General features: G+C 39.3%; 1 protein-coding gene and 1 long non-coding RNA gene across 4 annotated transcripts in view; one reads left to right on the top strand and one right to left on the bottom strand.

The window, feature by feature from the left end:
- Positions 1-626: 626 nt before the first annotated feature.
- The window catches only part of vps50 (VPS50 subunit of EARP/GARPII complex), a 137,764-nt gene continuing 111,214 nt past the window's right edge, over positions 627-27,176 (bottom strand). For both annotated transcript variants that reach the window (XM_082520343.1, XM_082520342.1), the window contains 6 exons: positions 17,279-17,427; positions 12,996-13,092; positions 12,194-12,352; positions 8,924-9,045; positions 2,204-2,393; positions 627-2,095 (listed from right to left, as the gene is read on the bottom strand). In XM_082520343.1, the coding sequence (XP_082376469.1) occupies positions 1,976-2,095; positions 2,204-2,393; positions 8,924-9,045; positions 12,194-12,352; positions 12,996-13,092; positions 17,279-17,427 (837 nt within the window). In that variant the 3' untranslated portion in view covers positions 627-1,975. The remainder of the gene's footprint in view (positions 2,096-2,203; positions 2,394-8,923; positions 9,046-12,193; positions 12,353-12,995; positions 13,093-17,278; positions 17,428-27,176) is intronic.
- Positions 9,007-27,126, top strand: LOC309698067. Of its 2 annotated transcripts, none has more exons than XR_014273999.1 (3): positions 9,007-9,084; positions 25,046-25,127; positions 25,905-27,126. It is a non-coding gene; the product is annotated as an uncharacterized lncRNA (long non-coding RNA). The 2 variants fall into 2 exon arrangements; XR_014274000.1 differs by lacking the exon at positions 9,007-9,084 and adding an exon at positions 20,655-21,151.

Here is a 27,176-nt window from a genome sequence, read left to right on the forward strand (position 1 = left end):
AGGGTGAGCCAAAACTGTGAAAACTTCATCACTGCGCAATCAGTTTCAGAACTATGCCATGCCTGGAAGACCGCCAGCTTGATGAAGAGTTGCTAAGTGTTCACCTTGTTCACTTGGATGCTGCTTAAGGGCTTCTCTTCTGTATGGACACACACACGCACATCCACCCACAGCATTTAGCTCTGTTAAGAATTAAATGCCTGTACTTTCAGCCTCCAGGTTTCATTATTATTAGAACATTGATGTCTTTTATATCAAAACCCACCACGAACTGATGACAGGCAAAGCAAAAAGTTTGAACTCTAATACAATAGGAAGCAATGACTCATCATTGTTATGGGTAGATCTGCTCAGCCTAATCAGTAGTCTCCCCTGAAAAGGAAGGCTGTGGGCTTGTAACCACACAGGAAACCACATTAATTAGTCTGACAGCGTCCTGCTCCTGGCTGACTAAAACATCATTAGAATGGACAGCAGCACTGCTCAAAGGCAGCACTCATATATTCTGATTAAAGCAACAGTTAATCTACTAAAACTGCTGCGGTACAGAGATTGGAAAGGTTGGGAATTATGAGCATGACACCAAATAGGATGAAACGAGCAGGAAAAACACCACAACTGGCATCGACCTTTAGTGTGTTTATTGCGTTAGAATCATTGTGGTTCAACCTAAAATTCCAACACCGATTAATGATTTTTATTGATTTTTTTAAATTTATTATAGTGCACTTGACCCTTCACATAATATGACAGTTTTAAATATTTGTTTATGCTTCAGGTGATACGTCACAACATACTGAGAGGTGATATATTACAGTACACTTCCAGCAGTTATATCATATAAAAAAAAAACCCCAAATAAGACACGAAGCAAGAAATAAATACAGACATTGCTCAAACATTCACATTTACAGTATTCTTCTTGGAATAGTTGCACACAAAATATATACAAAGGTGAAGCAAAACCTTTGTTTGTTTGTTTTTCTCCAGAGGAAGTTACGGTTACAAACATCTCTGCAAGTCCGTTCAGGTTAAACTATCGGAGCCTATCAAATTTAGATAAAAATGAGCCAAATTCTACTGCTCGTCCAAAAAAAAAAAAGAAAAAAAAAAAGGATATGACAGATGGCAGATAAATAAATGCAGCTGGTGCAGATATAATCCAATCAAACAAATGCTAACTACAGCAATTTATATTACTTTCAGAATCATCATTCATTTAGATTCATCTAATTCATGGACATAACTAACTAAACGACCAAGCAGAGAATCCAGTCTGACGCAGCAAATACCCCGAAGTGAAATCATCTACAGCGAGCGTATTGCCTGCAATAAGTTACAGTGAACGATTAAGGTCAACAATAACCCAGAACCACTGACTTCAGTTAACACATTCAGACAGTAAAGGCGTTTTAAAATGTTCTCGTGGGAAAGCGTAACAACATTAAGAGTCAGATTTAGCCACTCGCACATGTTCACTGGCTTTTTTTGCGGAGGGTGGAAAGCCACAAGCAGCCGAGTGCTAAACGGACACACCGCATTACACAGTGAGCAGCAGACAAACAAACTCGGGATCTTCAAAGAAACGTAAGCTGTTGCGGTTGCAGAAAAACGTCATGTTGTAAGAAAACATGAGGGCATGCATTCTGGTCCGTATATGCATAGAATGCCTGCAACATGCTTGGAAGTAAACAGAGGTTTAGTATTTATGTATATCGGCAAATCAAAAGGTGCATTCAAGCAAGCAGGAGTTAATTATTTTTTACCATATGAAGACTAGATTAGCACATAATTAGCAATTAGCAGATAATGTACAGTATTAGAGCTAGTGCGCAATAGCTCTGCTACTTATTTCCAGCTTGCTAAATGCACCTTTTAGACTTGAAAATGAAGACATTCAACGCTGAGCTACACTCTTGGAGGGTTCATCTCTGTGGGATGGATAGTATGTTTGGGCTTCTCTCTGTGCATTGGTCTATCTCTTGGGTCTGTCAATGTCATCGATGGCTGCCAGAAGTTTCTGGCGAGCCTTTTTGTTTATATGTGAGCCGAGACAAACGTTCACCAAGTTGGCTAGCTGCTTCATGGAGTACTCCTGCAAAGAAACACAACGAGTCGGTCAGAAAAATCAAACACACGGTCTCGCTGTTTTAACAGAAATGGAGTAACTTGCTATAACCACCAGCCTGTGTCACTGTCTCACCCTGTGATTCTTGATGAACTGCTCCATATCATTTTCAGTCAGGTAATAGGCCTTAATGTAGGTTTCAACAAACTCCTTATCAGGGATGGGGCGCAGGTCAGTCAGCTTCTCCAGCTTCATCAGGAACTGCTGAAAATCCAGCTGCATCAGGGCCCGGCCCTCATTGCTGCATTTCTTTACATTAGCGTAGCTACAGAGGAGGACAGAGGAGCAGACGGAGAAGGACATTAGCATTGCCCTGAGTGCTCAGGTAGAGGTAAGTAACGACTGAAACACAAGTAAATTCTGGAAGTCAATCCCAGTGGTCGCTCGCATGCATGTGACCTAAGGGTTCTGTTTAACATCACATATTTTCCACACTTAAATTCTCCAGCCAAATATCACCATGCTCAGACATTCTGCACTTCTTCAGACATCTCCAAGCACAGATCACCAAATGTCAGACAAAATCTGCCTTTCTTAAGTGCTCTGAGTGCATAATGAAGTCACAATGTACCTAGCAAAGTGAAAATGCCCAGTACTCTGTGTGTGTGTGTGTATATATATATATATATATATATATATATATATATATATATATATATATATATATATATATATATATATTCATTCCATCAGGCTTGCAAGACAGATTTGTAATAAAAAAATATTTCTTTATACCCCTGGGTATATTTCATTTGGAAATTTGTGCTCCAGATTTTTAAAAAAAAGTCAAATTCTTCGAGGGTATTAAAACTCAAAAAGTCAAAATAAACCCCAGCAGAAAAGTAAATGAAGCTTCTGTAGTTACATGGTAAAGTTTAACATTTTTAATCCGTTTATAAGAAAAGTGTAATATGTTTAATAAGTGGAATAAAACGAGAAAATTTACGGGATTGTAAAAAGTATATAAATTACATCCTTGTACAAATGCATGAGTCATTCAGTTTATATGATGGAAGTGTGATTTGTGGTCAGCAGGTTTTGTTGCTACAAGTCAAAACCTCTATGAAAACAACAGTTGCACGATGGAGTGTGTCACAATACTTCAACACTAAAGATTTTTATTTATATTAAGCGAGAAAATAAATTATAAAAAGACACAATGATAACACTGTAAATATCTTTGCAAACTTTTGCACAGTAATGGTTTCAGAGAAGCCATCTCTCTACTCCAGTGTTTAAAGTGTGCAGTCCAATTGCCAAAAAAGGGAAACGGAATACAAAATGACAAAATCATTACTACACAGTTACTGTAGTAGTTCTGTGTAGTACTGGACATGAGACATGTTTTGCAATTTTGCCTCTGTGCACCCCCATTTAGGAATTACAGCCTTTTTAAAAAAATAAAATAAAAAAATACATACAGTTCTTAATTTCCAGGAACTTGAAAGTTAGTTTTCAAGTTCTGCTGAGGCCTCTTCCCTCTATTCTATGAAAAATTAGCCCAGGGTGTCAAACATAAGGCCCCGGGGCCAGATTTGGCCTGGCAAAGAGTCCAAATCAGGACCCACTCTATGGTTTTGGGAAGGAGGTCATAATTTTTAGACTATATTTTCTTGCATTTTACAGCTTTTGCTACATTCATACTACATCAAAGTAATTAAGCAACAGAAAAACAATTGGATGACCAAAGTTTCTGTCTTTTTAATATCTACTTTAGAAATTTTAGGGAGGAAATTCAGTAAGAAAAGAAAATTGTTGTGAATTAAAAAACTTTCTCTTTTCTAATTAAAAGACAGTCTGGGCAATCAGCTATCAAAACCTTTTCCGTAATTTTACACATTTATGTCTTTGAATTTAACTCCAAAGAGTGATGCTTTTAAATTTACTATAGCAGCTTTTCTCTATCAAGTAGAAAACCTGAGACGTACAGTTAAAGTTGTGCTTTTCCCCCCCTTATATTAAGATATATCAGGTTTTAAATGTGTAGTTCAACTTCTTTACACTGATAGTAAGGGGAGTTTAAGTTATTACGCCCTAAGGCAACAGTTGTTGTGAATTGGCACCTTATAACTGAAACTAAATTGAACTGAATAACAACAAATTGGGCTGTATTTGAACACATCCCTGAAACTGAAACTGGACAGATAAGATGTGGAGATGTTTCCAAGTGTTTAATTATTTGGCAGCTGGTCACTCTCAACTCTCAATTTGAGATCCGAAGGCCTGGAAGACCACATGAGACAACTACAGCGGATGATCACAGAATTCTTTCCATGGTTAAGAAAAAATGCTTCAAAATATGTAGCAAAGTCAAAAAGGAAATCTCGATGTTTATCGCTGATAAACTCTACAATCAAGAGATGCCATCCTGAATGTAAACACAGAGGTGCTGGTACAAAGTCTTGGTGACACTAAAGAGCAGGAAGTCCAGATCATATTTTACCAGAAAACACGTACAAGAGCCTGAAAGGTTCTGGCAAAAAATCTTTTGGCAGATGAAAAAAAATCAACTTGTACTAGAATGATGGGACGAGAAAAATATGAAGGAGGAAAGAAACAACTCAAGATCTGAAGCTTATCACATCATCTGTCAAACATGGTGGAGGCACGTTATGGCACAGGTGTGCGTGGCTGGGACCACGTCAATGCTAGCGCTGCACGATTATGGCTAAAATGACAATCCCGATTATTCTGATCAATGCTGACATCACAACCATTCATTATTTTCCTCCAAATGTAAAAAAATTGCAGTAAAATAAAATTAGTACTTATTCACATAAATTCGGTAAATCTCTCAGAAAAATACCAAATATTAACTCCAAATTAAACAAACAGGGTGTTGCTTTCACTTTTAAATGGTGCTTAATTCCTGTTAATTAACTGAGATGATATTCTCTTACCAAAGTGTCATATAGTAAGTCTGATCTTGTGACAATCCAAGTCACATCATCTTAAATTCAATGGTTTTATTTGGTGTGATTTTACTGCAGAATATGCTGTTGTCTTATTAAAATACTTACTATACTACTTAATATTAGTAATAATTCTTATTTACTTATTTACGTAGGATTACTTCGATATTTTGCTTTATATTTGTGGATTTGGATGAATATATTTAGTGTATATATTTAATTCTGGAATCAAGTTTGACCGAAACCTGTTTAGAGTTCCAGCTGTTACACACGTGTGTTTTTACAGCATTTTCTTGTATGTGTATTTAAGGGTGTTTGCATTCGGGCTCTTTTTTATTTCCCTTCAGTATTACACTAAATCGGGTTGTTCCACACGGCCTGTGGTGTTGGTACATGTGTGTGGGCCAGAGTACACATGCATTTCATTGTGTGTGTCTGCTTGTGTTCCATGTGTTTGGCAGCGAGCACTGTTGCGCACTGGCAGGTCGGACTGTGACATCTCCAGTACATTAACACTCCACACAACACATCTGCACTTTGCAAACTCTCCCCGTCTCACACTTCAGCTTTTCTCTCTCTCGTTTCCATTTTCTCCCCTCACCTTCCCCGTCTCTCTCTCTCTCATCATCATTGTCGTTCTCCCTCTCTTTTTCTTGTCAAAGCTGCCAGAGTTTTTGGTGGCGAGTGTTTGAGCTGTGGCTCAGAATGCTAACGGAGCGGTTTTTGCGAGTCTCTGAGGAGACAAGGACAAGCACTGGACAGAGAAAATTAATAACAGACTAGGGCGGTCGGAGTACAAACAAATAAATATGACCGCTCTATCTCGTTGTGCCAGAGGGTTGGGAGATGTGTGTTTGGAGGGTGTACTGGGAGAACCAGGCAGGCGGTCAGCAACAGCAGCTTAAATTTGCCAAGCATTGCAGTCGTAATGGGCCATTTGCTCATTGGAAAGGGTTCAAAAGTTCTCTTACGCAACAAGAGGAAGAGCGCTCAGCAAACGTGTAGGGAAGTAAACATGTTCCCTTCTCTTTGTGTTTGAGGCCGAGGCATCCACCTATGCCTCGCAGTCGATGTTCTCCCTCTTATTTAAAACACTTGGAAAGAACAAAGCCACTTAGAGCAAGGACTTGTTTTCAGCCCGAACTGCGTTCCCTGGCTTCAACACGGTTCAGCGTAACCTGCTTTGAATTTGTAACCTGGGATAACTTTGACGTCAGTCGCAGTCCTTTCATATTTCCGATAAAATGTGTGGAACTTCACGATGATTGTCAGCTGCTTATTTCTCGCTTCGTCACCGTCCAGTCGGCGTGACTCGATGCTGCTGTGCACCCAATCTGTCCGATCAGAGGGATTTATCGCACCATCCATCTAAAAACATACTTCACACATATGCTCCGCGCATGAGCCTGAGAAAAGCGACAGTGGAGGTGCTGAGAAAAAACAAAAACAAAAAACCCAAAACCCTGACAATCTGTCACCTATCACAACCTATATCGCTCCCTTGCAAGGGCAAAAGTGGTAAAACGCATTACAAGAGATGTGTCAAGAGCATTCTGCGGTTTGTGTGAGTGGTCTGTGTCAGGTAATCCCCTGATGGGTATTTGGTGAGGCTGCAGAGATGCGACTGCCAACATGAATAGAGGAGGCGATGGCAGCGTCGTCGAGTGGTTTTTCTCAGGGAATATCTCAGAAGGAACCAGACACAGTTTTATGGACGGCAGGTCAATTTCTCTGCTCTTCCCGCTGCTTTCACAACACGCTTTGGGAAGAATTTTCGTTTTAAATTTATGACATGCAGATGTTTAAACTGGGGAGCAAACACAGAGAGAAATAAATAAAGAAAGAGTCATTCTTTTGAGAAGTGTGAGCCTCAAATCATTGAGGCAATAGCTCAGCTCATAACACAAATTGAGTGGCACTATTAATGACTGTAACCTGAGAGTAAAAAGATCCGTTTTAAGCAGAAAAGACAGTAAAAAGCACCGAGGTTAAAGGAAAACTGTTCCAGATTCAGCGTGACATCTCAAAAGAAATTCCAACAAACCCAAAGATGTTTATACTTGGTTTGCATCCAGAAGGACAAGGTTGTAATAACAGTAAAAAAAAGTCAGCAGAGATTGATGAACCTCAGTTTTAACCCTTTAATGCCAAGTGTATCACACACTACGTTGCCAAAGGCATTCACTCTTCTGGGTTCACACACATGAACTTGAATGACATCCCATCCTTTAATCCGTAGGACTTAATATAATGTCAGCCCACCATTTGTTAGCTATAACAGCTTAAACTCTGCTGAGAAGGTTTAGGAGTATTTATGGGAATTTTTCACTACTCTTCCAGAAGCGCATCGGTGAGGTCAGACACTGATGTTGGACGACATGGCTTGGCTCGCAGGCTCCAATCCAACTCATCTTAAAAGTGTTCCCTCAGGTTGAGGTGAGGACTCTGTGCAGGCCAGTCAAGTTCTTCTACACCAAACTCCCTCATCCATGTCTCTTTGTGGATCTCGCTTTGTGCACTGGTGCGCAGTCGTGTTGGAGCAGGAAGGGGCCGTAAACAAACTGTTCCCACAAAGTTGGGAGCATAAAATTGTCCAAAATATCTTCTTGTGCTGAAGCATTAAGAGTTCCTTTCACTGGAACTAAGGGGCCGAGCCCAACTCCTGAAAAACAACCCCACACCATAATCCCCCCTCCACCAAACTTGACGCTTGGCACAATGCAATCAGACAAGTACTGTTCTCGTGGCAACCACCAAACCCAGACCCGTCCATTGGATTGTCAGACAGAGAAGCATAAGATATGTGTTTTATTGTCAACGGTTGCCTGTAGTGCACAAACTAATGAAAACTAATGAGAAAAATTGGGGCATGGATGGATGACGAATGCTTCAGTGTTTTTTTCTAAATGCAGTGGTTTAAAAGCAGAACTGTGTGGTACCTAGCCTGGTTACACAACTCATACAAATAGTTCAAAAGTCTAACACGAAGATTGAGCAATCTGAACATTTTGCTTTACACTTCTTTCCTCCTTGTAGTTCAGTAGCATACAGCATTTACTTCGACTGCTTTGCATTCACCTGTATATCCTAAAGAAGTCTTTCATACCCGGATTTTTCCTGGCTTTAGGAAAGGCATGATGCGGATCGTAGGAGGTGGGTGGATACACATCTAAGCACAACGGGTTCATTTAAAGTTCAGGTATTGATTCTGCCTGATCCTTATTTCACGGAAATTTGTGCTGCTTTGCTCATATTTCAAAATATTTGATGAACAAAGATGTATCTTACTTAAAACTGTTTTCATTAAAATGACTTTCCTTTAACCGAGGTTTTATTGTAGGTGTTTTATTCACTGATTTTAAGATGTATTTCTTAATTACAGTTTTTCCACAGTTTTAGTGGACTCAGTATCTGTTTGGTATGGTATGATATTTGTGCAGAGAGACAAAAAAAAGCCCAATTTCTCTCGGGCAGATGGCAGCCCGACTCAAACTGGGATGTGCACTTGTTTCAGTAGATTTGAGGAGATGGTTGCTGCCAGTGGCAAACAGCCTGTAGTGCTTTTTGCTGGAGGGAATAGCGAGTCTTCGTATGAATCTCTTGCTCATGTTAAAGTAGAGAAACTGAGTGACAGACTTCTCTAAACTGTCGCTGCCACTGTTATAGGTTATTTTTTCTGTGAGCAGCCCATAGCAGTATGATAATAGACAACAGCCTTTTCATAAAGCAGCAAATGACTCACAGACAGACACCAAGTGTGTGACGCACGGCTTTGAGTCGGTGCTCCATGCAGATGGTGGAGGGGGGAAACATTATGTACAAAAACAGCTTGCCTTTTTTATATTTAAGGTTTAACAATAACTCACTGCATACACTTTCTTACCCCTCAACAAGAGTCCTGTTGGCCAAACGGATGCAGTGTTCCCAGAGGACGTTGGACACAGGCAGGGGGATGCGCACATGTCTGGAAACTTCACCCAGCCGCTTGTTAAATTGCTCAAACTCCTGATGAGGCGGGGAGAAAGAAAAGGTGAACACATTCCCGTGAGTACAACACGATGCAGCAGAAAAACAAATGGCTGGTCTTTTACCAAAAAAAAGTATATGTGGTCAGGAAAATATTTTATACAATTGGTCATATTTCGCTAAAAAGTACCATAACTTTCATATCAACATATAAACAACATGCGGCTCATTAAAAAAAGCATTTTAATTAACAGATTCCTATATTTCTATATTACTACAGCTACAATTAGGTCTAAACACAAAAATCTCAATATGGACACTACATTATTCAGCCAAACGCTTCCACCTAACCATCACAGATTAGCCAGAAAAAGAAAATAACGTCTTAATATGGATTATGCAGAATTTTAGGTCTCTACTGTTTCTACAATAAACACAAACAAAACTGAAGAGATGAAAGTTTTAGACATTTTTCTTGCATTCTTGTTCTTCTATTGTGCATCTACTTGTGCATTTCAAAAATCCATCATACATTTTGAATATAAAATAAACAGAAGCTTGCCCTTTCTAAAAAAGATGACTTGGATTTGGTATCACACTGAAGTTGGATGAAAGTATGTTTCTTTTTCATATTTAAGCTTTAACGTGTGTGAAACTATTCACCTGATTTAGACTGTTAAAGGATATGATGCAGCTTGTTTTTTAATAAGCTAAACATTTGTCCCCTACCTGCAAACTTTGGTTTCTAGAAACCTCCAAATCTGCTGTCAGAGATCAGACTTACAAATAATTACGGGACTTCCAAGTATCTGTCCTTCTATGTTAACTTGATCTGCATGCACTCCAGAGAGCATAATACCAAAAACTTTGAAGGGCCTCGCTCAACTAGTTTTCCAGATAGTAGATTTCTGAAATGGCCCCTCAACACAATGACACGAGAAAAAAAAGCGTCACTATCTTTATCCCTTAAAATGACCTGATGAACTGAGATGTAATGACCTTGTTGGATTCTAACTGGAAGACGTAAACAAAACAAAAAGTTGTCATGAACAACACTTTAAGGATTTCCTTTGATTCTCTCTTACACGCTGCCTCAAGAAACAGCATTTGGGTTTTCCTTTAAACCATTTAGCTTAAATTATACATCCAAAATAGTGATTATAAGTAAATCAGATCAATCTCGGCTAAATTATTGTTTTTTTCCACCAGTGTAAGCAGCCGGCAGGATGTGTGGGTTACTTTCCTGAAACTCTAACAGAGCTAAGTAATAATTCTGCCGTCTGCACTGATGGAAGCAAAGCATGCTGACGTACAGTAGTGAAGAGCGCGGGGGCTGCATGTATGAAGCTGTTGAGCCACAAATCATGCGCAAAAACAAATCATTTGGGCGCCGGTGAATACTGTACTCGGGTCTGACAGCATCCCAAGGTGAATACAAGCTACATCTAAAATCTAAATCTAAATCTAAAATGTTATTCTGATTCATTTTCTGTTACTGCCTTCCAAAAACAAACTGCAGTACCTAGGTAAGTATGTAAATATGACACATGCAGATTAAGATTGTAAATAAATTCATAAAATATGCAAGTATTAAATTACATTTTTAAATTGCATCATTATAGAAAAAAAATTAACGTGAACCTTAATGCATGTTCCCATTAATTTTACACCCTGAAATGAAATGTTACTCATTCACAGCCTCACAATAGACTCTGACTCAAGCATTTTGTCAATGAAGTCATTCTGAGGCTTCGGCATGTCTTTGCCACTTTATATGCAAATGAGCGCCATTGTTGAATGAATAAAATATTGCTGTGTGCGCGCTACAACAAAACTCAGCACCACTTATTTCAATCACGTAACACACCCCGCATGCATTATGACCGTCTTGACACGATGACGGGGGAGGCTATTAGCACCTGATGGAAAACTACACGCGTATACGATGTCTGTCCACGTCTGTCCGAGTCACTAAGCAGTTCAGCCATCAGCCATCTGTTATGTATGATTTTGCCTCTGCTTGATGCTGCTCTGTTTATGGCTCCGCACCGCAGCGAGCCCCTCGCACCTTTCTTTCTCTTAGTGTCAGAAGCAGGAAAAATGTGTCCTTTACCCCGCCATGCAAGTTTATAAAAGAATAAGTAGCCAGCATGAATAAAGACACACATTTAGAAGAAACTTTCTCATTCTAAAAATACTTCTGGGAGCAGTGAGCTCAGATGTCTTTAACAAAGCAGAAAACTTCAGGAGAGATCTGCATTTGGCTCTTAACAGCTCACCCATATAATAAATTATTCACCCCCATCCCAAATAATTGATATTAAAGGTCCCTGAATGAACTTTGAGTCAAGGAGGAGAACAATGACCTTCACAGTTTCAGACTTTAAAAGAATAAGAGCTAATGCTTAGTGTACTGATGGCAGAAGGATAACACTTTTTTTTTTTATGAGTGCAACAAAGACACAATGTGTGGAGGGGGAGGGATGCCTGCTAGATAAAAGTAAATCTAATACAGCTGCTTTGTGTTCTATTTTTGTGTAGCGTGGATATTGCGTGACACTGAGAGGACACGGTATCTGTTTGGGAAAAGTAATAAGCACTGAGATCTTTGTGGACTTTTCTTTGCTATAAAATGCACAAAAAAGGAATAAAGGGTTTTAAAAAGGGCACCAAGTAGTCTCAGAATCATTTATATTCACCTTGCTAAGTCAAGGGTCTTAAAGATATGAATGATGCAGAAACCCTAATGAGGTATTTGCATGAGATCTTTATGAAATGTGAGTAAAAGCTGCTTCAACATTTAAGCGTTAATATGTGCATAACCCTTAATTGGATTTAGACTGTTTTAAAGAATATGATGCAGGTTGTTTATGAGAGGCTCTAAACAAAATCTCAGTCCCCTACCTGCAACACTGTGGTTTCTACAGGAGCTTCAAATCTACTGTCCAAATATTTTAGGGACTTCAAGCATCCATCAGTCTATGTTAATGTGAGCTACACTCATAAAGCCATCATACCAAAAGCTTTAAAGGACCTAGCTCAAGTAGTTTTCCAAACAGTGGAATTTTGAAGTGATGGTCAGGTGGGAAGTTTTTGTATGCTTAATAACTTTAGCTGGTTTTTGTCCGTAGTGGGTCAAAAATAGGCTACAGTAACATCAGCATTCGCTTTTCTTATTCGTCGTTACCTTTAACAAGACATCCACATATACATTGTGCTGGGACATTATCTCCCTAATGTCCCATTTAACTCCGGCCATCATGAGCAACATTTGTTCATAGTCGATGGCCTTGGCCGCCACGATCCAGTAAATTGGTTTCCGCAGTTCGCTGGCTGTAGACACCGTCTGAGTGCAGGAAGGAAGGATACATATATGAGAGTTAGTGGATCATTATAGTCAACATATGGATAAGGTATTTTTCAACTGCCTGCTATTCTGCAGGAAGAACAATGTTAAAGTTTCCAATGAGCGAAATCAGGACATGACATTCACTTGATGTTTTGGGTCAAACAGACCCGTCTCTTCATCTGAATTTCAAATGTCAAAGAGACGAAAAAAAAGAAAAAGAAGCAAAGTTATCCATGTGGGTTTGAGTTGTTTTCATTTGTTTTTAAAGAAAACAAAAGGGCACAATTACAATTAAGCAAGTGGAGTGCAGGTGGGAAGGGGAGCACATCCACAACAGTCACACAGCATATTTCACATTGTGCCTTAAATATTAACAGTGAAATCCAAAAGGAAAACACATCCTATAAACCACATATTTAAGTGCATGTGTGGAGAAAATCAATTACAAATAACAAAAAATAACATAATCTCAGCCTTACAAGAGGTTAAAATAAAATAAAAGACAAACGGTTTTCTACAGCTGGAGACGATGTCTGAAATAACCTGACAGCTGTAGCTGACAGTGATGACATGATCAGTTACTGTAATAATTGAGGCCTGTGCCCTCAGAGGAGGCATAACTGTATAAACCAAACAATACCTGGGAATAAAACTGCTGCAGGAAGGGCTTCTTGGCTGCAGGCATCATCGCGTCCAAGTGGGACTGCAAGGACTCAAACTGCTCTGCCAGAAACACACTGACACAACCAAAGAGAAACAGCCTTTAAATTCTGCCCATATGCTCTGAATCATTCTGCTTGTGACACATAAGAAAAGGCAATTACGATGTGTTGTTTTTGTGTTATTAAAGAGTGACAGATCTATTTACAAAAGCTCGTATTACTATTACAAAGTGGAGTAACTGACCATTAGAGAGAACATCACCTTAAATCTCTGTTACTCTTGAACAACAGTAAAACATCTCAAATGGAATAAGAAGTTTTTTTTTTTTACTTTTTTGTCTCCCTTGATTCTTCTGATCCATTAATTGGATCAAGATTTTAGTCATATGTGCTTAAACCTGAGTTTCCAGCATTTCCTGCTGTTCAATCTCATTTCTTCCCTTGTTGGTCACGTTTTGATGAAATAAACATCAAATTCATCCATCCATTCGCTTCCGCTTATCCTTTTCAGGGTCGCGGGGGGCGCTGGAGCCTATCCCAGCTGTCATAGGGCGAGAGGCAGGGTATGACAGCTGGGATAGGCTAAACATCAAATTTGATTATTATAATGTAAATTATGGAGTCAGCTGTAATTTTGCTGTAAAAACTTGTCTGACTTCCAAACCTTTAAGTCTCACCTCCCAAAGCAAAGTATTTTCACGTCCGACAAATCAAGCAGCACTTCTATTTGTTTTTTGGGTTTTTTGACAAGGATTGGATTTCAATTATCCTTGAAAAAACACTCAGACCAAAAGAGGTAGCAGAGAGAGAAATACAGGACAGAAAGAAGAAGAAGAAAAAAACAATCAATGCGTTCAGAACTAATACCCCCCCCCCCCTTCCACTCTGTATCCAGCACTGACTAAATAAAGACCTCTTGACTCAGGCTGATCGATGGCTCTGAAGTGTTACAGTGCATGAAATAAAAAGTGAGTGAACATGTTTACGTGGGCTGAAGTTCAGAGTTGAGTCCTGACTTTAACAAGGATCATTAATTAAAGAACAACAGGTCTCCGCAGAGCTCTTAAATACAGCAGGAAAAAAGAGAGAATAAAACAGGAGAAATCGACTTAATCAGACTAAGACACCAGTCCCAGGTGGGACCTCCACATTCTTTTGCTGCCTCTTGAACCTCCGTTTGGGTGTGAATGCACACACCAATGAAGTGAAAAAAAAAAGCTGTCCTTAAACCTGCAGACGCCCCTCACTGCAAGCTAAAGGTAACCTGTCGTTAGCTGATAAATTGGGGTTTTGGAGAAAGATCAGAGAACTAAAAGTCTGAGGCCACAGAAGTGACAGTCACTAAATTTACATTCCATTCCGCTACATCCCAAAGGTGCTCTATTGGATTGAGATCAGGTGGCCATTTGAGTACAGTAAACTCCTTCTCGTTTAACATTTGTGTGTTCAGAGATGCTATTCTTCTTCTCATTATTTCATTTACCGTTGCCTTCCTATCAGGTTGAAGCAGTCTGGCCATCCTCCTCTGACCTATGACATCAACAAGGCATTTTCACCCAGAGAACTGCCGCTCACTGGATATTTTTCTTCCAGACTGTCTCTGTAAACCCCAGAGATGATGGTGTGGGAAAATCCCAGCAGATCAGCAGTTTGTGAAATACTCAGAGCAGCCAGTCCGTCACATACTAAGTCACTTGCATGGTATGATGCATTGTGTAATCAGCAGATTCGATATTTGTATTAAAAAGCTGTTAAATAGGTGTACCTTAAAAGGGGCCAGTGAGTGCATCTGTGTCATTATTCTTCTAATAGACTCTTGCGGCTATAAATTGAATTTTCTTTTAGATAGGGCGCTTAGGAAAAAAAGATAAATTGCATTCAATTTGCATATTATTAACATCCAAACCCAAACAGAAACCTTTATTTTAAAGCATAATTTAATGTTAATAAATTCACACTAGTTTGGACACTGTATAAAAACAGAATGCATTGATTTGCAAATCCCATAAACCCACATTTTATCAACAACAAAACACAGAAAATATATCAAATGCTTAAAGTGACAAAATGCACCATTTAAAAAAAAAATATTAGCTTGTCTTGAATTCGATGCGAGCAGCACTTCTCAAAAAAAGCTGGGATAGAGGCCACATTTACCACCGTGTAGCATCCCTTCTTTTAAAAATAGTCGTCATCAAAAACATCTGGAATCTGATGAGAGCAGCTGCTGGACTTTTAGGAGAGGAATGTTGTTCCAGTCTTGTTTGGTAAGATTCAAAATACTCAAAACTCCTGGGTCTATACCGTATTTTTTGACATATGACGCTCCAAATGTTTTCAGTTTGTGAACGGTCTGGACTGCAGGCAGGCCACCTCACTCCCCACTCTTCTACTATGAATTCCTGCTGTTAGAATAACTGCAGTATGCAGCTATTACTGAAATACACATGATTTCCGAGCTCATCTGGACGGGAGCATATGTTGTTTTAAAGCTTGTATGTATATCTTTCAGCACTGATGGTGCATTTCCAGATGTGCAAGATGCCGATTCCATACGTGCAGATACACCCCAATACTATCAGACGCCCAGGCTTAAAGTGAGCACTGATAAGAAGCCAGATGGTCCCTCCTCTCTTTAGTCCTTACGATGTACCATCCATGTTTTCCTAAAAGAATTTCAAGTTTCAACTCATCTGAGCCCAGAACAGTTTTCCACTTTGCCTCAGTCTATTTTAAATCATCTTAGCCCAAAGAAAACAGGATTTCTCCAAATGCTCTGAATCTTTTATTGATATTATCTACTGCTGATCTTTAAGTCTTCATAATTTTACATCAAGGAAAGTGAATCTAAAACTGTTCTACAAGGCTTTTTTGCAATATTGGTGAACCTCTGCCAATTTTTATTCTTGGCATCTCAGAGACGTTCCCTATATACCATCATGTTACGGACCTGTTGCCAAATAAGCTACAAAATGTTCCTCCAACTCTTTCTTTTTAGTACCACGCTGTTAAGAAGTGTAGCTGCTTTGTGGGTTGGTGAGATTCGCAAATCACTGCATTCTGTTTTTACTTACGTTTTAAACACCGGCCCAACTTTTTTTGGATGGGTGCGTAAAAGTACCAGAGAGAAGATATTTTTTTGCGTCCGTTTGTTTTCATAGAGCAATGAAGATCGCATTAAGGTGAGCAGGAACAGCTTGTGTTTACCTCAGCAACATAATCATGTGCTGTGGAGGGAATAAGAAGAAGAAAGCACACACTGCACTTCAGAGTCACGCTTGTATAGATGCAACACCTGACCAGCAGCATAGAGAATGAACAACCGATGGTCAGTTTGCTGAGCTTTTGTCTTTGATTCTTCTCACACATGATTGCTGTGTCCACTTTCTTTTCTCTCCCAGAGATTTTGTTTGAAATGGGACAGGCTGAGGATGCTAAAAACACACACAAACTGTGAGCTGTCTTTTCTAAAAACACTATTTTTAGATCAAAAGCATAAAAAATAAAACCCGACCACCAACGCCCTCAACAATTTCTCGCAGTTTTGCACAGAATAAGTCTGCTTTGGTCCTTTAAACTTTACCTACACTAAACACTTTAGCCGTTTTGCTTTCATTCTTCTTCGGAGCTTGTTGCCTGCCTCCAAAACACGAAACCCTTTTTGTGAGCGAGTGTAAGCCTACTCAGCGTTCTGGCAACAGCGCTGTCAGAGCCTTTGGTTTACAAGACTTTCATTATGAAGCTGTTGTTGTACAGCGCAGACCTCTGAGGGCCCAAGTGCTGTCAGCATTGATGATAAGCTTGACCTAATTATGCACGGGGGCACCAGTGTGTAGTGTGAATGTAACAGAGTAAGACAGAGAGGGAGGGAAAAAACAGAGTAGAGGAGTACAAAAATAAACTGGTTACTGAGTGACTGATTGAGAGAGTTTAAAACATATCAAATTAGAGAAAGGAAATGATTTTGGGGGCGCTAAAATGTGTTGCTGTGTGTGCAGGAACACAACGCAGGCAGGGCTAATCTTTGCCGGCCAGTGTGTGGAAAACTGTGTAATGACATTATTGCCATCCTGACACGAGGCAGTGAGCGAGAAGCGGCCTCTATAACTTGATCAAACAGAGTGCTTTGATGTACATAACTGTCACGTTACATCGCGCTGCCAGGACACACAAGCGATGACATAAAGCACGCACTAATGTCAATGTAATGTAAGGAATACTTTAATGTAGTGTGCAAATGCTTCCAGTGGTGTGTGCTTACAGAGACTCTGTGGCCACCACCCTTTGTGCCAGCCCGTAGAGAGTCCCGCTGTTAGTGAGGACCACCAGCTGGCTGAGATGGGGGCTGGGCACCTTCTCCTTCCTGTCCTCTGCTGGGCCATGCACCCCTGCGTTCTCCCCGACAGCCTCCTGAAAGAAACACAGGTGGACTTTAGAAAACTAACACGAAGGAAACATTGTAATATCACTTGAAGCAGAGGGAAGCGCAATCATTTCCCTGCTAATCTCTCTCTCAGTGTATGTCGTCCTGCGATCACTTTAACATTTAATCTAACATAAGAGCAGTTCAGATGCATCGTCTAAAGTGCAATCAACTTTGAGGGACCCGGTCACAGCCGAAGCCCACACACAGTAAAGTTCTGCTGACCAAACACTCCTGAAGCGGCAGCATTAATCGTTCTGATACATTCTAACACTCCATTTATCACTCATTTTATCCTTTCAATCGAAAAACTACTGAAAGAGAAATAGAAAGGTTTCAACCCGGCTCTCTTCCAATCAACCACAATAATCAGCATCTGCATAAAAAACAATAAAGTAATGTCTTGGTGGCGTAATGTATTATGTTGGCACACAGAGCTTTGTACTCTGTGACTGCAAAGCCCCCTGAAACAGCTTCTGGCAGATCAATAGCAATCACGCAGGTAATGAACAAATGGGAGCCATTAATGCTGCACCGTATCGTCCACTTACGCACTACCGGCCAGTGCAGTCTGGGTCTAATATCGTGTACGAGCACTCCTATTCCAGAAGAGCGGTGGAAAGCTTTTATAACCGAGGTCCTGCCAAGTATCCAGAGTAGAGACAAACTGTTGTAGCATGAAGATTAATGAGTAAAAGTAAAGCAAATGGTTACATCACTCCTACGTGGTCCAAAAAAAGATGGCAAGAATTCGTGAAATGTCAAATCCTGCCTGATAAAAGACCTTCATGCCACTACTTTATTATCACTGATAACAGATGAAAAACATTCAGTAACAGCAGACAAATAACCATTTCTGAAATGAAAGTGTTTTACACAGAGTGACGTGCTCCGTATTAAAATGCCAGCAGCGGCTAAAACGGGCTATAACAGCTCGGCGTACGCACTGCTGCAAAAATGCACAGAATGCAGCTCTGTGGACAATTTATGACTCAGACAAGCAGGAGCTATGCTGTCTCCCTCAAAGTGATAACTTCAACCTTTACACAACCTCCAACTTATCTCTCCGCATTCAATCAAACGCGCAGTGTTGCCAAAATCATCATCGGTCTGAAATTGACTCGGGGAGATTAACAGTTGATCTATATTATTTTACAGCAGTGGGGATCTAATGGTTTCCCTGCGGAGACTGCAACTCATCGCGGGAGCGGCTCGAAATAAACATGATTGAATTTAATTGAATACTTCTCAGCGCAGATGGTGAAATTAAATAAGCCTTCAGTAACTAGGTAAGGCTAAAGTTACTCATTACGTCTTTGTTAGAGATTAAAAGATCGCATAAAGTTTTCCCTGAATTATTAAACCTGAGCTGAAATTAGACTGCAAACGAAAAAAAATATGACTATTAACATTTTTGTTGTATAATTCACAAACGGCACATTTCCTTTTTCTTCTGTAAGCAACCAAAACACTTAAAAAACAGAAGAAATAATGCACACTGATATTTAGTCAGCCAAGGGCTTTCTTTACTTTGTCAAAAGGCTGCAGAGCGTTCACCAAAGCAGCCACACTTTGGCCTAATACAGCTGTGAATGCAGTTATTCTAAACTCGGGGAATCGGAAGAACAATTTGAGCCCCAAGTTAAAGATGCAGTCCTCGTTTACTGAGTCATTTAATCACACATTTAATTTAGTTCCTTGAAGGGTTGATACGCATTAATTACTCTTTTTTAAATTATGGCTGTCCAAGGCTTTTTACAATGCACAGAAATGCTTAACAAATTTATAAGTTTCTTTTATATTTACTGGGAAAATAAACTGAATTCCCATTTTAACACACAAATTTGAGCCGGCACACTGGACTTGTCTGAGAAGTCACAAAGTAGTCAAGCATAAAATTCAACCACTGAAAGTAATTTTTAAATAACTTGAGGTTTAGTTGTTTGTCTGCTTTCATCATTTTGATTAAAGACCACCATAAAACACAAAAAAAGGACATTGATAAACACCAGTACTATTAATTGAGGCTAAACCTTACACTGGGAGGGGTCTAATAAATGTTTTAAGCACTATATGCTGAGAAAACTCAGTTTCACATGCTTAGTCATGAGTTACAATTTTTTGATCTACTAAATCTGCTTTAAAAAGATACAAAGGCATCTCGAACACTGCAAAGGGTTCAAGTCGCCACAATGAGCACAGCTGTCAGCATTTTAAACACGTCCCTGCACATAAACATGACAAACGTGTAATGGTTATGGAGTTAATCCAGAAAGGCCATTACTGCCCTCTTCAAACTACAGCAAATGACGTTAACATTTGGAACGGGATCATAGCAAAATAAATAAATAAATGTTTCGCTGCAGTGGCCAGCAGCCATTTGTACGTGTGACGTTGCCAGATCCTACAGGAACTTGCACACAAACATGCAAACGCAATAAATATTCCCAGAAAATCAAATGAAAACTATTTGTGCGGTTGTTCTTGTCATTTTCTTTTGTAACAGCAGATCTTATCATATCAGCAGCTGGTTGGACACTATGGTCAAAACGCGCCTCTTTACAAATGCAGCTGCTTTCTCTTTGTGGAGTGTTGGAGCTTTAGAATTCAACCTCTTTCACTTGTTTCTTCTTTTATATCTGCGTCTGCAGTGTTGGGAAAGCTGTGCTTGCGGTGGGGGGGATGGTGCCTAAAAGGATCTTCGGTACAAAGAAGTAGGGTAAAAACACCTCTTTATATGTAAGATAGCCTAACAGAGAGAAGTGAGCAGCATGAGGACTTTTGCCAGTCAGCAAAAAACAAATCCACAGGTTTACCATGAATAAGAACATTACAGTGCTACATTACAGTTGTATACAAGAACTGTACACTGTCCTTTGAATGAATAAAATAAATCTCAAGCTGCATTAGTTTGACATTAAAGCAAAGTTTGGTTTGGTCTATTTTTAATGACGCTACATGACGCTTGACCTTTCGTTTGTTGTGCCTTTTCAGCATAAAAACAGGCTTCTGAAAGACATTTGGGAGAGAAGTTGTGTTTCCTTTACAAATTCATGCGAGTCTGCAGGGATCCTCCAGGTAAAAGCAAAAAGCTGGGCTGAAAAGAAAAATGTGGTGGGCGGGAAAGGACAAACACAACATCGATGACATTTAGGAATTTATGCGTGTGGTTTTCAGAATCTACAGCACAAATATAATCAGAGACGTGGAACAAACTTGGGGAAATCTCACTAGGGTTTAGGGTAAAATGTGCAAAAAAAAAAAAAGTCTTGCCTGACCCCCTAATGTTTACTGGTTTCTAAGCGAAATGCTTACGCTATTATTATTACATGTTTACTAGGGGTGCAACGATATTCGTATCGATATTGAACCGTTTGATACAGTGCTTTCGGTTCGGTACGCATATGTATCGAACAATACAAAATTTGTAATTTCTTTTATCAACTTTCCTTCTGACGATGCTGTCTGTGTTGAGCGCTCAGTGAATCTGCGTTCGACTGCTCCGCCTAGGGTCGACAGTGCAGCCTAGGCGGAGTAGTCGAACGCAGATTCACTGAGCGCTCAACACAGACAGCATCGTCAGAAGGAAGAGCGCAGGGCAAGCTAGCGAGACAGAAGTTAAGCTCTCCTTGCAACATGGACCTCCCCCACCCTCATTCAGATCTGGCGTTTGGAATTATTTTGGTTTTCATGTGACGTATGACCCTGAAGGTAAGCGAGTCATGGACTAAAGTAAAACAGTATGTTGGATGTGCCATGCAATGCTCAATTACATGGGTGGGAACTAGTGTGTTAGCGCAGTTAGCTCGTTAACGTGTTGGCCGTCTAGCCCCATGCACGGGGCGATCGGCGGTAGCTCGTTAACGGAGATTTGCCGTGTTGTGGCGTTAAGGTCATTTCAACGAGATTAACCTGAAAGCACTAGTGGGAACACAACGAATATGACTGCACATTTACGCCGACATCATCCTAGTGCAAAGACAAGTGGAAGCAGAAAAAAAACAAGCAAGCATGCTACTAACTTTAGCCGAGTCATTTAGACAGCTGTTAGCACATGATTCTCCTTATGCTGCTGAGAATATAGCCCAGAAGAAGCGGATAGTATAGCTTTTATTTTGGAAAGAGACATTTCTCTGTAATAAACTCTCTTTTCCAAAGATGAGTGATTCCTCGATCAGATACAGGGCTCGCAATATCGCTAGCCCGACGTCCCGGGGCTAGCGATTTTTTCAGTCGGGGTACCAAAATCTATCTCTGCCCTGCCCGTCGGGCTTTTGTAGGAAGGAAAAATATATGTCAATGCTTTTGCATTCTTTCGGAAATGTAGCTGGGTAATTATGTCATTGGCATCGGTGAGACACTGTCAATATGTGACATATTGAAGTCGCGTTTGAATTTGCGCTTGTTTTTTGCTTTCACTTTGCAATCACGCGAACTGTGTATAGAGAGCGACAGCACTGATCTGTGAGTGATGATAATTTGCGCACCAATTCCTCTGACATCGTCTTATTAATTGTTAGCTTACTATGCAAACATGACAAGTGAAATCTCCCGCAGCTTAAACATGTGAGAGGTTGATCGCGCAGAGAATCGCTGAGCTTATGTGAGTGCGTGTGTAAAAGCAGCAGGATTTATATTTCAGTTCTGCTGAGCCAAATAAGACAGGTCAGGGTGAAGAAGTGACAGCCAAAGAAAAGCTTACCACAAAACGGAGAAGTTATGACAAATCAGACTATAAGGCAAAAAGAAAGTGCAGCTTTATGGTTTCATGGACAAAAGAATTTCTGTGGCTGCAATATGACGAACTATATAACCAGGGCTGCACATAAGTGGTCCGCAGGTGCGTATTCGCTGTCAAAATAAAAAACACGCACAAGGGTTAGGGTTAAATTTAAAAACTGTACTTTTGAGTTAAAATATATATTTATAATTTTAATAAATGACAAATTAAAAAGGCATGAACATTTTTTTGTATCGAAAAAATATCGAACCGTGACACCAAAGTATCGAACCGAACCGTGAATTTTGTGTATCGTTGCACCCCTAATGTTTACAATAGCAGCAGCATTTGATTGTGTGTAAGAGCAAGAAACATGATATCCCAGTGTTATTGCCCTTTGGTAGCCTTGAATATTTCAATCCATTGTTAGGGATAAACATGCAAATTATGTCTGATGCTTAGGAAATCATTTAGCGTGACAATGTAATGGATACAAACAGATGCATATAATCAAAAGGCATCTGCCATGTTTCCAGACAACAGGAAGCTCCTTGTCGTACTGAACCGCTCTGTCACAGAGCTACGACTCAGACACAGTAATACGTGAGGATGTTAGCAGCTGCTGCATTTATCAGAAAACAGATAAAAATACAACTTAAAGATATGAAGACATCAACCCTTCAGTCATCATTACGGACCTACTGTAATCAGCTGTTGTGTAACTTGCATTTTATTTGATACGCTCGGAGATAAAAACCACAAAAACAATGATCCCTTCACTTTTATGATGGCACTCAAAATGACAGACAGACAGATAAAAGCAAAGTAACACCATGTGCCTGCTGCATTGCCAAGTATGAGAGAAAGAATGCCATATTGGACAAATTAAGAGTCAGTGATAGATTTTTCAACGTCATACGAGGGGCTGAAGGATGGAGGGCGCTTAGCTGGATCTTTCCATATAGCGTGACTTATAGTGAAGAGGTCATACTTCATTTGATTCATATCCTGCAGCTGCTGAAGGCATTTAGGAGGAGTTTAGATAGTTCTCTGATGTCCCACTGAGACAAATAGTGAAACTGCATTTTCATAATGAAGTTCAGAGTGTAGATGATGTAGACCAGGAGTACTCTGCTCTGCCTGGGGGCCACTTTTGCAAAATGACGCCAGGCCAGGAGCCCGTTAAAAACGATATTTACCCAAAATCAATAAGTAGTACAAATTCCATTACTCACCTCAACCTATTAACTACATTAACTTGGGACAAGGAAACAACTATGCACATGTGGCTGATAAATATTATATTTTTCTGCATTTAGCAGCTAATTATGCATCTAAATTACTAACGCTTTGAAAGTGTTCTAACAAAAATTATATCTGGATACCCTTCAATCAATTCTTTTTAGAGATTTAATAAATAAGCCAACATGGGATGGTGGGCCTGATTTGGCTGGTGGATCATTGGTTGATTATCATCAATATAGAAATAAGTTTTGATTATTTTCACCATTTACTATAATGGTGAATGGCATTTTCTGGCATACTAATCATAAAGACCAGTATTTGCAATGGAAATATTACTTTAATTAAAAATCAGCAACTATGACAACCTAAAAAATGTGTCATTGGGGAAAAAATAAGAAAACCAAATAAGTAGTCTATCTAGTTAGTAAACAGTCTAAATAAACACAATGACTTTACTGGACTTTGGGTTTTAATAGCATTTTAATGTTTAAAATGCTAAAAAAAATTGATAAATTATGCAATTTTGGAAAAAAGGTTACATTTTTATCTCAGTCTTACTATAATACAGCAAGACCTAGTGGCACACAGGTGCATCCAAGGCCCTTAAAAGTTCTTATCTACATCACATATTATGATACATATACATAAGAAGGGATCATTTTAGCCCAGTGGCAGGTATGAAAAAAATTAATTAAGAAAAACACCTTATAAAAGCTTCCCATCATTTCCATTTCATGTGTAATGCTTTATTTATATCCACTATTATAAATACACTATGATGTTGCCTGGCAACCACCTAAGGATGCACTAGAACAACATTTATAAAGTAAAATTTGAGCATGTACTCCTGTAACTACTGCATCCAAATCCCCCAAATGATCAGAAAAATGTTGAATAATATCCAATTAATCGTAACAATATTTTAGAAAGAATTTAAAATCAAAACAAATAAACATATTTGGAACATGGCTGATGATTTTGAGTATTAGATTGCATTAGATAGATGCCAGTGTAAAAAAGAATAATAAATATATAAATAAATAAGATTAAAAAGGACTTTTGGAGGAAGTAATTGAAATATTTTCACTCTTTTTTTGTACATTTTACTAAATGACTAATAAAAAAAAAATTATTTAGATCCACTGATTACCAAAATATTTTTTTGTTCATGTTATCTGCAGTAACATTAAATTGAAAAAGACGAAGAGCTACAAGATGAGGTTTTCTTCAATATAATAAACAATACAGAGTCAATTTATTGTTCTTCTCCTCCACTATGAGAAAAGAAAAGAAAAGATTGGACAAATCAAAATAAAAACGAATCGCGTACTTGCTGGTTGCATTAAGTTAATTATAAAAACCATCTGAATTTATCTCTCTGTGGAGAAAAAAGAAAGTGTTGTGAGGATCCAAGCATGGTGAAACAGCTCTGCTGTGAAAGCCTGAAATTGCATTTACTGCAGTTGTCACAGCAGTCTCAAAGTCAGAGCCAAAGGCTGAGTACACACTGTTCACTGAGAAGAAGATCTTCACAAAGCACACAACTTTACAGAGGACATTTTTGCATTTCCCGAGGCAGCGTTCTTTCTATACAGCTGACATCAGTTCGGTAAGAAAATGTGCTTGTTTTCGTTTTTCAGCGTGAAGACATTTATCTGAGTGTGCTAATGTAAATGATCGTCGAGCTCTGACTGTTTAACCTGGGAAACTGGAACACAACAGGCAAGTATACCATTAATCAGAGCAGTAAGTGCTGGCAAACAATGAAAGACAAACGCTGCATGGAAAGTTATTTCCACTGCAAGTCTAGACCATTTTGTCACAGTGATCACTGTTAGCCCTCCATCTACACAGCCCAGCTGTACAATAGCTATGGCAGGGGTGGGCTGAGCCCATCAGAACGGGCGTCTTGCCCACCAAATCAGACTTTAGAGGAAAAAAATGGGTTTTCATCAGTCAGTGCTAAAAGAGGCATATAAACTTATGACTGTGTGGGCACCTTACAGCTTGCATACTCAAGTCTCACACTGCCCTCTTAACGTGATCTGATTTACATATAAATAACATTCAGAGGAAGCAGACAGCTGTCCCTCAAGTCAAGGCAGCAAATAAAGCGCACACACATTAAACTACTAAAAATAAATAAATGGCATCTTTTAATAGATATCAAACTCTAACGTATTCAAATCAGTATTTGTGTTTCATTTTAGAGTTCCTGTTTACCCGTTGTAGCAGCTTTTGTGCTGGTTACACGTGTCGTGATGCTCTGGCTAAGCTAACGTGTTTCACATTCACTAAAAATGCTCATTTTGTTAAATGCGTCTGAGATTTTCCCTTATATGTAATTTTTCTAAATAGCTGCAGGACGCTGAGAAAGAACCCGCGAGCATGCATTAGCGTTTCAATCTGATGTGTGTTATGACGTTAAAATGTTATACTGTGTCCTTTTTGCAGTCTGCCTCTTTCCAAACTCCAAAATAATCTGTGCTTCTCTTTCAGAGGATAAATGTCTGGATTCATGCAGGGACTGATGTTCTTCAGCCTGTGAGAAAACCATCTTACAGCTGCTACATGCTGCTTGGAACAAATTAGTGTTTTAAAGATTAGTTTAGTCAAGACTTTATGTACTGTGCTTATTTTTCACATCTCAGAGAGAGAAGACGCCATCATTTGAACTGGGACTGAAACCACCAACCCGTGGGATACTTGTCAGCTGCTCTAACTTCGGGTTTTTGTCTCGCTCAAGTTGCTCACTTATTATTTCTAGCTGCCCACCCTAACACAGCAGGCTAGAGCCAGTCCTGACATCTACTATTAGGCTGCCTACATATCAGGCAGCTGTAGAGATCCGGGCTTATATGACTCATCTTACAGCATTGCTCACAAGCACTGTATTGTGACTTACCAAAGGAACGATCTGTCGTCAGCATGCAAACCACCATCAAACATTAAAACGCAAGATTTGAAACAGCTATCGCCTGTCAGATAATTTATTGGTGAGTTTATGTGAGAAACAGTGAAATGTTTTCCAAATAAAAGAAAAAATGTTTATATAACCATATTTGCAAAAATCACAGCGTGTAATAGGCACAGATTTCTTAATAAAGTAAACCAACAAGCATACAGGACCTTTTAACACTGGTGAAAGCGGCATTAAGCACTCCGCTCACGCCCACTAGCGATCGCTACTGCAAAATGCAGAGTTTTTTATTACCATAAAGAGCCGAAAAGGGAGCTGGAATTTTGTCAAAACTGTCCTCTAATTAATTTTTAGAAAGAGATATTCAATGCACATTCCTCAGCTCAATTAAATTAATCTACTGTACATGAACAGGCTGTTTGAGTAATGAGCCCTGAATATTTTCATCTAACAGTTTGGGCAATCTAAGCAATTATTCAAATTATTTTAATCAGGACAACTGTAGCAGGAGGTCTTTGTTGATAACAAAATAATTAAGAACTCCCTTGGACTTGCACCTGAAGGAAATGTGGCCTAGTTTAACTTTAACTAAACCAAGAACAAAGAAAGAACGAGGAACAGTTGACATAAATCGAACAAAAATAAGATTCTGAGATCAGTTAGATAGATGTTCACTAATACAATCGCCAACATGTCACAGTCTTACCTGCACCTCTGCAATGTTGCCTAAATAGTCTCAGGTAACCGTAATATGAGATCTTGTCACTCAGACGAGCATCACTGTGCAGAATGACATATGCTCAATGCTCAAGGCCATTTTTGAAATCTAAATTAAAATCTGAGTTTGACAA

The sequence above is a fragment of the Aulonocara stuartgranti genome (assembly GCF_965226115.1).
Source record: "Aulonocara stuartgranti genome assembly, chromosome: 22".
Classification (NCBI taxonomy): Eukaryota; Metazoa; Chordata; class Actinopteri; order Cichliformes; family Cichlidae; genus Aulonocara; species Aulonocara stuartgranti.